Source organism: Octopus bimaculoides, chromosome 12 (assembly GCF_001194135.2).
Source record: "Octopus bimaculoides isolate UCB-OBI-ISO-001 chromosome 12, ASM119413v2, whole genome shotgun sequence".
Lineage (NCBI taxonomy): Eukaryota > Metazoa > Mollusca > Cephalopoda > Octopoda > Octopodidae > Octopus > Octopus bimaculoides.
The window spans coordinates 49,231,625-49,243,390 of record NC_068992.1 but is presented as its reverse complement, the minus strand read 5'-3'; the positions used below and the strand labels follow the sequence as shown (position 1 = coordinate 49,243,390).

At 36.5% G+C, this 11,766-nt stretch overlaps 1 protein-coding gene across 4 annotated transcripts in view; it reads right to left on the bottom strand.

The window, feature by feature from the left end:
• LOC106871227 (gelsolin-related protein of 125 kDa) overlaps window positions 1-11,766 on the bottom strand; it is a 37,119-nt gene that overhangs the window by 8,641 nt on the left and 16,712 nt on the right. For all 4 annotated transcript variants that reach the window (XM_014917578.2, XM_014917579.2, XM_014917580.2 and 1 more), the window contains exons 2-3: window positions 2,673-2,777; window positions 1,840-1,927 (exon numbers count right to left, since the gene is read on the bottom strand). In XM_014917578.2, the coding sequence (XP_014773064.1) occupies window positions 1,840-1,927; window positions 2,673-2,777 (193 nt within the window). The remainder of the gene's footprint in view (window positions 1-1,839; window positions 1,928-2,672; window positions 2,778-11,766) is intronic.

Here is an 11,766-nt window from a genome sequence, read left to right as displayed (position 1 = left end):
GGCACATAAAAGACACCATTTCGAGCGTGGCCGTTTTCGTGCGGGTGACACGTAAAAGCACCCACTACACTCTCTGAGTGGTTGGCGTTAGGAAGGGCATCCAGCTGTAGAAACTCTGCCAAATCAGACTGGAGCCTGGTGTTGCCATCCGGTTTCACCAGTCCTCAGTCAAATCGTCCAACCCATGCTAGCATGGAAAGCGGACGTTAAACGATGATGATGATGATATATATATATATACATATATATATACACACACACACACACACATACATTTACATGTGTCTCTAGACATTTATTATTTGAAACTAGTACATGGAAACTTGAATAAAATATTCCATTCCTGAATCCCGTTTAAATACCGGAAGTTGTGCTGTACTGGACTACTTTGTATATCATGGTGTCATTACTTACCCACGGTTCAACTGAACCGAAATAAACCTTCAGCGGCAAAAGTCATCACTGACTAATGTTAGCAAAATACAGCTGGCTGCAGAAAGAAAATATGTGCTTCATAGTATAGGTCAAACATTGTCAATCGGTCAGCATGAAAGCCATGAAATCTAACATTGTAAAAACTGTGTCTTTGTAACAAGATATGACATTACAACAGGCGCAGGTCTAAGTAGGAACCTGTGACAACTCAAGTGTTTATTTAGAAAGGGCTGTTACAATATTAAAAAAAAAAAAAAACTTAGATTATCAAGGAATTTCAAATTCTTGCTAATCAAAAGCAAACACTTCCTCCCTGTCACACTCCACTCCACAGACTCCCACCACTCAGAGTAACAGCATCAATGAAAGCCCTTGAACCCAATAAAGTTTCAGCATATTGTGGAAAAGGACTATTTTACACCTTAAATCGTGTCAGTCTTAAATCTCTGTCAATCAGCATGTTCTGTAGAATGAAACAACACACAACTGACAATTCAACTGCTCCTATTATCAAAAGGTAAGGACTTTTGATGGTTGTCATCATCATCATCAGGTAAATAAGATGTGTGCGAGTGGGGAGGGGAGGTATAGATCATAATTTAACATCCGCTTTCCATGATGGCATGGATTGGACGGTTTGACTTAAAACTAGTAAGCTGGAGAGCTACACCAGGTTCCAATCTGATATGGCATGGCTTCTACAGCTGGATGCCCTCCCTAATGCCAACCACACAGAGTGTAGTGGGTGCCTTTTATGTGCCAGTTACAAAACACTGCTATGACTGCGATCTCACTTGGCTTGACAGGTCTTCTCAAGCACAGTATGTTGCCAAAGGTTTCGGTCACTTGCCATTGCCTCCGTGAGGCCCAAAGTTTGAAGGGTGCTTTTCCTGTGCCACCGGCACGTGAGCCAGTTTCACGAGAGTAGCATTGGCCACAACTACGATTTCACTTGGTTCGATAGATATTTCACAACACTGGCATCAGCCATAACTACAATTTCAATTAGTTTGACAGGTCTGTTGCCAAAAGTCTCAGTCACTTGCTACTGCCTCCATATATATGCATTTGTTGTATGCTCTTTTTCCATGCAAGCATAGGTTAGATGAAGTCATTATGAAGGCATTGTTTTCCAGCTGGATGAACTTGTTGCTCACTCATACACTTTTACCCACATAATTTTGGTTGGCCTGAGGCTGTAGTAGAAGACACTTGTCCAAGGTGCCACACAATGGAGCCAAATCCCAAACCATGTGATTGTGAAGTGAACTTCTAAAACTACACGGCCATGCCCAGGCCTTTATAAAGAAGAAAGAAAATAATTCAATGAAGCAGTATGGATATAAAGAAAAAAGGGGGCAGAAGTTGGGGAGGAAAAACAAAAGGGAATACAAGTATACTAACCTTCGTCATCACTGATACCAAGACGTTTGTAGCGGCAGTTGGTGGTGCGTTTATTTTTACTTTCTTTTGACTTATCAGCTTCATTCTCCTGGAAACAAACACACAGTGTTAACAAGTAGCGGCAGAAAATAAAAAGTTTCAAATTTCGGCACAAGGTCAGCAGTTTTAAGGGATGGGATAAGTTGATTATATTAATCCTAGCAATTGACCAGTACCTTATTGTATCGACCCTGGAAGGCTGAAAGACAAAGAACCAGAAGAAATGTACTAAGCAGTTTGTCAAATGCTCTGACGATTCTGCCAGGAATAATAATATAACAGTTTCTACGATTAAGTACAAATCGTGGAATTTTGTGAGAGGAGATTAGTGAATTCAATTAAGCCCAGTACTAGACTGATATATTATTATATTGACCCCAGAAAGATGTAAGGCAAAACACATGACTGATACTGATTTCATAGCCCCCACTCAATCTATTATTCTTCTGTTGACTTCAGCAGGAACTAACAACTTCAAACTTCAGCAATCTACAGTTTCTGCCATCACCAGCACTGCATCCCATGAGATGACCACATCAGATATTCCAGTACATGTAATCAATCAGGCCTTGCTAGATACCCACTAACCCCACGGCCACTACCAATCACGCCCATATTACATTTAATCAGATAGCCACCCCAGATACCCAGTAAACTCATCACCATCACATAACCCAACCAGATAGCTTATTGTTACCACATCTAATCAGAGGGCCATCACAAATAACCACTGCTCTTCAATCAGCACCACCACAAGTCCCCCATACATGCAATAGTTACAATGCGGTCCATACTTGGTCATTAGCCACCTTCATCTTCTTTTCAACTGGTTCGTTGTCTGTCTTCATTTTATCTGCCATATCAAGTACTTTGTCATTCACATTGTCGACATTTTCTTCCTGAAAAGACAAAGAAAAAGAAAATGAATACATAAACCATTTATAAAAATTCAATAATTTAGCAGTCTTACATTAGCTGAGACAGACAATACCCTTCACTCTGCATTCCAGTAAAAAATCAAACAATGTTAACACAAGTGCTAGAAATGTGAGACCAACAACTAGGTTCAGTCTTTGGTGACATTACCACCACCAAAAATGATTTCAAATTTTGGTATAAGAGGAAGAGGGTTGTTATTGTTGGCACTCCGTCACTTACGATGTCGAGGGTTCCTGTTGATCTGATCAACGGAACAGCCTGCTCGTGAAATTAATGTGCAAGTGGCTGAGCACTCCACAGACACGTGTACCCTTAACGTAGTTCTCGAGGATATTCAGCGTGACACAGTGTGACAAGGCTGGCCCTTTGAATTACAGGCACAACAGAAACAGGAAGTAAGAGTGAGAGAAAGTTGTGGTGAAAGAGTACAGCAGGGTTCGCCACCATCCCCTGCCGGAGCCTCGTGGAGCTTTAGGTGTTTTCGCTCAATAAAGTCTGGGAATCAAAACCGCAATCCTATGACCGCGAGTCCGCTGCCCTAGCCACTGGGCCATTGCGCCTCCACAAGAGGAAGAGGGTAAGCTGATTATATTTACCACAGTTGTCAACTTGTGCTTGTTTTATTGACCCCCAAAAGGATCAAAGGCAAAGTCAACCACAGCAGAATTTGAACTTGGAACATAAAGAGGAACGAAATGTCACTAAGCATTTTTTTACCTGACATGTTAACAATTCTGCCAGCTCACTGCCTTACAACAACAACAATTATAATTACTCTTTTCAATTTTTGGAACAAATCCAGAAATTTTGAGAGGCAGTTACTTAATTACATCAATCCAAGTACTTACTGGTACTTCATTTTATTGACCACCACCAGTGCTTAACTGGTACTTTATTTTACTGACTTCAATATGATGAAAAGCAAAGTTGACTCCAGCAGAATTAGAACCCAGAACATAACAAAGACATACAAAATGCTTAGCAGCATCTTATCCAGTGTGTTAATGATTCTGCCAGCTTCTTTCTTATTTAGACAGAAGGCTAGCAATTTCGAGGGGAGGGGGGAAAGTTAGTTGATACTACTGATTCTAGTACTTAACTAGGACTATACTTCGTCAAGATGATATTCTAAACCCTAATGATTCTGCCAACCCACCATTACTACTACTACTACTATTACAACAACAAGAGTACAAAGCCATAAATTTATAACATTTTTGAGTGGTGTACATATAAGTCAATTCAATTGAAAATCAGTTTATTGCTATTTATGTCATCAATCTTGAAGAGACAGAATTGAATATTGGACAAAAAGCAAACACAAGAAAGTACCATAGACTATTTAGTCCTATGTGCTGCTAATTCTGCCATCCAATATGGAAGATCTTTCAATTGCTGACAAGAGACAAAACACAGGGTATAAATGTCAATATGCACGACATACAAAACAAATGTGCTAATGCGTGCATAACTGAACATATGAATAAAATAAGGTGACCAGCTCTTAGGACTGAGACAAAATGGCCATTTCCAATACTATGGGCTTGTTCTATTCAAGCCAACATAGAAAAAAAAACAAACTTAAAAGACATTAAAAATGATAATTGATCTCAAAAATTGAAGACTGAAGAATAGAGTAAAGAGAAGCTTATTGCAATATTGGCACTTTGAGGGAAAATACATTGAGAGTATGATAATAGAATTACTGACTTATGTTTACTACAACAGGCTACAACTTCCCCCTGACTAATAGCCAACGCATTCCACTTTTCCATGGGTCAGTGATAAGAAGGAGTGATCAGCTGTAATAACAATTGCTCAATAAAAACATAACTATCCAATTCAGGCTAGTGTAAACAATCGTCTGTGAAACTGTTTAAAATAAATGCTATTTTCTGAAGTTTCTACTTCATTTCTTATAGTTTTTCTCCTTCACACAGTTCTGAGCAGTTTACTACTGCCCTTTTCCAACATATCATATTTCCATTGCCTAGATTTCCACTCACAACAGAATAAACAAATAAAGCTCCTGTTTCTATTGCATTCTTCACCACTCTACCACCATCTCATGGTAATTATTAACCAAAAGACAGGGAGTATAAAAATCCATTTCTTGGAAATAGTAGCCTGTTCAAATTCATGACAGCTCCAACAAATGGATGAAGCTTTAGCGATTGCCAAAGCCAAATTGAGAGATAATTTATTCATAGAAGTTTTAAAAAGAAAATATACATGTAATTCATTAACTCCTAGCTCAATCCTAGACAAGTCCTGAAAAATAATTATATACCTCAGAAATTGACTTTAGGGACCTCCAGTGCATATCTGTATCATGGAGCCTATAATACTGTTATGACAGCCCTGCTTGTTATGCATGGATAAGAAAACAATCAAAACAGTGCAAGACAGAAAAACAAAAGATAAGGCTAATAAAATGGAAAATTTAAGATTATCTTCAGTCAAGCAACTCAACACCATACCCACGTAGATCAGGAAATTCCTAAAGCTATTTTGATTTTGTAAAATCTTTCCATGGTTGGGAGAAGGAATTGAGGAAAGGAAGAAAGAAAAAAATACACTTATATATGTCATCAAAGAGGTTACTGTGGCCTTTGTCAATCCCCACCTCCAACGAGTAAATAAGAGTTTCTATCATTCAGTTTTGATCCAATTTCAAAGTCACTTACAAAACACCTTTTCATTTCTCACATGTCATACCTCATTGACAAAAAAAGACAATATTTGGCAAATCACTGTTGTTCCCCATTCCAACATATAAACATCTTTTGCAACATTCCATCACAATTATACATAATTTTTACATGTGAAATAAATATGTTCTTGAACTTGTTCTAACAATACCATATCAATAGAATTTTAGATATTGAAAACTCAATGAATTATTTCTTGTTTACTAAAAGACTTCAACATCATAGAAAGTGCTAAAACAGATTTAAATAAAAGTCTATAAAAAGGTTAGCAGGTTGTGGTCGTGTAATCAATATTAGTGCTTTTACCACAATGAATTGTTGTGTAGGGACACAACTGAAGAATGCCTATGAAAGAGACAAATTAGTTAAGTGGAGTCCAATCTTTCTTCAGACTACATTATATACAAGAATGGTTAATTAAATTCAGCACTGCAAATAGACATGCCACAGAGCTACTATAGTTGACTAGAATCAGAGTTGCTCTTATAGTGTGGTACAAATTTATGACCAGGTAGACTTTGTCATTAGATAATCCCATGATGTGAGCCATTGACTTCTCAGCTGTCCACTCAACCACTTGTTTTTAAACTGCACGAAGAACAGTTTTTAGTAGCTCTTCAACTCCATAGGTTATGGAGGAAATGACAGGTGTTCTAAAATCATGTGGTTCTGTGAGAGCAGACAAAAGCACGAATGAGGATGGAAGAGAGAGAACGAGTTAGAACAGATGGGAGATGCGGGGGAATGATTAGGATGGGGGGGTGAGGGAAGCAGTTAGGATGGGAATGAGATGAGCCATTAAGTCAGAGGGTGCAGGAAATGGTTTATAACAAGAGTGGGGGGCACATAAGTTTTCATTTTCTTACTATTTATTTTCATATACAGGTAAATTAAGTAGTTATAAAGCAAATCCACTGAAGTAGCTAATTACACAGGAACTTACTTAAAAGCAAGTTTCTGTAAAAGTAGGAAGAGATCAGTCTGCCCCAATATATGATGCTGTTCTATCTTTCATTTCCAGACAACGTGATGCCTATTGTGTGAGTGTATTGCACCAAAGTACACAACAAAATAACTGACAAGGGAATGAACTCGTATAAAGAGCTGGGACAAATATTTTCATTCAAACATTCAGTAAATTCACACTAACATTACAAACAGTGAGTAAAAGAAGCATGTTGCAAAATGCAAAAGTTCAATTGTGTTGACGTCTGCTGTCATTCATGTGACTTTTTAATGCCCAAAATGGCAGGACAATACAGGCAGCTTGATCAATGAAATGTGTACAGTTGGCAACAAGTTTTTTTTAAAAACAAGCTGTCCACATAAACTGAAAAACAAAAAAGAAATCTTTGTTTCTTTTGTGAAGTGAAGTAAGAATAGAAAGAGGTGACTTGATCCCTGTTTAATAACTGTACTGGATTTCTTAACCACTCACCGCACCACCATCCACCTTCTAAAGAAATAAAAATCAAACTAGCTTCTTGTAAGATTTGAACTCAAGAAAGCAAATGAGAAATTAAGGGAACACTTCTACATTTTTGATACTATTGGCACCAATTCCAGTAAAATAAATTGGATTCTTTCAGAGCAAAGACTGGTCCCTAAGCTAAGTTGATTCCAGCCTTTAGCTAACCAAAATATAAAACTGAACATCAGCTGTATTATAAACCGTAACTGTATAATAAATGTTACCTCATTCAGAAAAGCTATGTGCTAACACTGTACTTCTTATTCAGATTAAGTAGGTACAGATTTAACCTAAAACAAATCTAGTTCATAGCTTTGGAATTTAATTCCCAGCTAAATGGAACCAATAGTTACACCCAGCTCCAACTAAGTCAAATTACCACTGTACCCAAGTGGATATCCTACACTATAACACCACCACTACCCTCATTACTACATAGATCTATTCCAGATAACACTTTGATACAGTCTTTAGATGAACGAAAAGAAAAGCTGAAGACTGGATCCAATGTCGCACAAAACAAATTTTGAAATTTATGACTGAGAGGTTGGATAGGAGTAACTTTAAGAGTAAAGAAAACCCCCCCGTTTAAAAACAAAAACCATAAAGAAAATAAAAGAAACTAGTTGTAATGATGATGATGACCTTTTATTTATTTTTTATTTCATTGAAACAAAGCCACAGTCTATTACTGGTAGCCATTTCTTTGACCACAGAACATAAATGCTTAATTAAAATGCCAGGCATTTTAATTTTAGCCTAACATCTATTTAATCCACCAAATAATTATTACCATTAAGGTTGTTGTTGAGTGGCAATAATGGTAGAGAACTACGCAAAAATGTGACAGAGTTTTATGTTCTGAAGACATGGTGATAAAATAATAATGGTAATTGCAACTATTGATTTCACTCCCCAATAACACCACAAGCAATCTGTGACCTCATGTATTTTAAGTTAGAAATCGTTATTAAAGTAAATAAACTTGATTTAACATTTTTGCAAGCATATTTCTGTTAAAACAGACCACCCCACTTTTTGTTTACCAATTAATTTTGAAAAATAATGAAGAATTTAGTGATATAGCCAACTCATTGTTAAGCTGGTGATTGGAACAAACTAACATAAAACTGACAGAAGCTGTTAATTTGAAATAATGTTTGTATTATAGAACCAGGAGCAACCTGAGATAGGCTGGTATCAAGGGGGGTTAAGTACGCAATAACCAAAGTCAAGTGACTGTTCTGTGAGAGGCATGTATGTCACACAACCTGACTACTACTGAAAGTAAACTGATTATGTTGAAGGGTACGTCTTTAAAACTAATTACACTAATGATTAAGTAAATTTGTTATTATTATGTCGAACCAGGTCAGCCTTGATTAAACAAGAAGCATGTAATTAAGTGAAGCTAAAAGTAATGAAAATGAAGAAGTACAAAGGGTGTGTGTGCGTGTGTGTGTCAGGTATTCTGATTGGTCTTTATAACTGTTTAGACACACACGTGTAAATAATAAGATATATCTAGTAGTAATCAGAAAAGTTTGTGTCAAAGCAGTAAAGGAAGAATATCTAAGTAAAATCACACAAAAAAAGGGGGAAATTAACACAAGGAACAAAGAAAGAACAATGAAAAAGAGTACAAAAGTACATATTTTTGTTGAGAAAGAAATAAAGAGGAACTCAATGTTTTGGACAGTCGAGAAAAATGAAAAACACCTTTCTACTCCAATTCTTCCATTTTCCAAACCACTTTTGCTATAACTACAGTTTTTTTATCTTCATTTTCTCTCTCTCTGTTCTAGATCAGGAACCACTGTCCAAAACATTGAATTTTCCAGTCCTTCCCTCGACATTTTGTTCTATAGTTTTCCTCATGACTGCTTGGATATACATTATTACATACTGATATATTTGATATAATACTCTCAACTTGGCTGTTATATTCATGTTTCAGCTGTCGTACCCTCCAGGCACCCAAAGAGAGCCGGAGAGTACAAGCAGTTAAAACACTGTAACTATAACAACTCTGATAAATACAACAGTATGTAGTAATAATGATAATTCCTCATCACAAACATTCAGTAAAAATTGAATATATATGTAAATATATTCATAAATATACATAGAGAGTACAGATAGAATGTAGAAGACAGTTGGTTAAAAAAATTATGTTATGTAACAGGGTGTTCAACCAGTTCTTTGAGTGAGAACTGGTTTCAACCAAGCACGTTGGTTACAATGAACTCTTTAACTAGGTTTGTGACACAAATAGTAGAAGTTAGATAAACTACTAGACTGTTAGGTTTGTCTAGCTAGCAGAACGACAGAAAACAAGGTGTCAAAATGTTTAATGCTTATAGAGCGTCAAGGACCAGTCAAGTCAATACAATTGATGCTTAGTTCAAACTCATGAAGATCAATGTAAAAAAAAAAAAAATAGTACAGGTGTTTCAGAGAGCTGCAATCATGAAGAGGAATTGGGTAAAGTATTTAACACACACCTCTTGAGATGCTTGAAGTGAGATGGTACACAGTGTGCTAGTTCAGAAGCAGAACCAATTGTAGTAACTATAGAAAGTGAGGAAACAATGACTGTGAGTCACTTGTGCAATGTGTTGGTAAGTGAAGCATTACAATCAACAATATGGCTCTTCTTTCTTCTTTTTATAAATAGATCTAATCTAGAATGCTTGTGCACACCCAGATATGTAAGTGCTATTATAGTATAAGATGTACCTATGTTTTGTAAAGAGCTGTCAGCATTTATGGACCAATTTGTTTTAGTAGACAATGGTTTGGTGGTTCCAATCCGGACATAAGGGCAGTGTTTTATTCACCTGAGTGTGGCTAAGGCAAAAGACTATAACACTTGTGGCACATATCATGAATGCAATGTTGCATCAAATGGTCCCACTTAATGGCATTTAGTTCTCTGTCTCTTTTAAAGGATTAGTATTTAACTCAAACTTTATGAGATGAAGTAGATAAGAGATAAATCTCTTCCAAGTTAGGATTTTAGATATTCAGATAAACTTCATAAATGACCCTTGAAGTAGGACCTTTCTGTCACCACAATTAGACAGAGGGAATTTAGAATAGGGTACGTTAACAGTGGATTGGAAATCATTATGAAGAAACAGATAATTTGGTTACACAGAGATGAAATGAAGGAGAAACAAGAAACTTCAGTGGAGGCTGTATTAACTGACGACGACCACTTCAATCTTTGCCAGCAGCCAAAACAACAGATGTTTAACATGATGATGATGGAAAATGCCAATGTGTGTGTAGTTAAATGTATGGGCGGGGGGCAAGGCATTACTTTGAATTTCCAGCTGGAGCTAATTTTATTTTTTTTTTGTTTTTAATTACTGATGTAGATAGATGTTACTGGAAGGTCATGATGAAGGTCACAAATTTGTGGGTGAACCTCTATGATTTTGTAAGAAACTGATATTACTAATGATGATGGTGGTTGTGGTGGTGGTGGTGATGGAAATGATGATAATGATGCTGGTAGTGGTGGTGAGAAGAGCCTAAAGAAATACTTCTTTCCTTCAGAAAGAAACCAATGTCAGAATTCTGCTTTGTGTGTGTGCGCATATGCAAACAAGTTAGGTGTTATATGTGTGTGTGTGTGCGTACATGTGAGTGTACTTATGTGTCTTTGGGCACTGAAAGACAGGAGAACCAAACAATGGTGCTCAGAGAAGGCTAGGTGAGCTCACAGAGTAACAGGAGTACTATTAGAAGATATAATAAACATGCAATTATAAACACATCCTCAATAGTGCAAGAGATCTAACATGTTGTGAACACATGTGTTGTATATAAATAGAATATACTAATGGTGAATGCATATATATATATATATATATATATATATATATACACACACATAAGTAATCTGAAAAACTAATGGAAACAATTTCTTTGATTCAGTTGCAAAAATAGTCTGCCTGGGTGGTTAAAAAGTTTCCTTTCCAACCACATGGTGCCAGGTTCAGTCCTACAGTAGGACACCTTGGGCAAGTGTATTCTATAATAGTACCAGGCCACCCAAAGTTTTTGAGTGGATTTGGTAGATAGAAACTGAAAGAAGCCTGTTGTACACATGTGTATGTGTGTCCTTGTCTTGGCATCACATGACGATTGTAAGGCACCAACACTATTACATACAAAGCAGTGTCATTTGTTCCCAGTCTTCAACAAAAAGATGTCTGGCCAAGAGAAATATTACCTCAGTTGGAAATAAATGAGGGTTGGTGAAGGCCAACTGGCCTCAAGAAAATCTCCATAAAAACCAGATTGACTGTATCAATAGGAAACTAATACATAGGGTACTGTATGTGTATATACACTCACATACCTGCATACAATCTTTTTTTTTTCTTTCTTTTACTAGCTTCATCCTGGAACTTATTTTATTGATCTCTACTTATTGAATGGCTAAGATACCTTTTTTTGATACAACATGTGCAAAATAAACACAAACACAGGTACAACAGGCTTCTACAGTTTCCAAGGAAATGTAGTTGGAGCCACATGGTTTCTTAGAAAACCTCTAAACCATACAGCCATGCTTGTGCTAAATAAAAACAGACACACACACACACAGAACAGAAGCATATGTATACAAGCATATTTATAGAGACATTTATACACAAACAAGTGAAGATGTTCATATGTGTATGCATATATCATACATACACACACGGATATATATATATATGTATATATATATATATATATATATATATATAT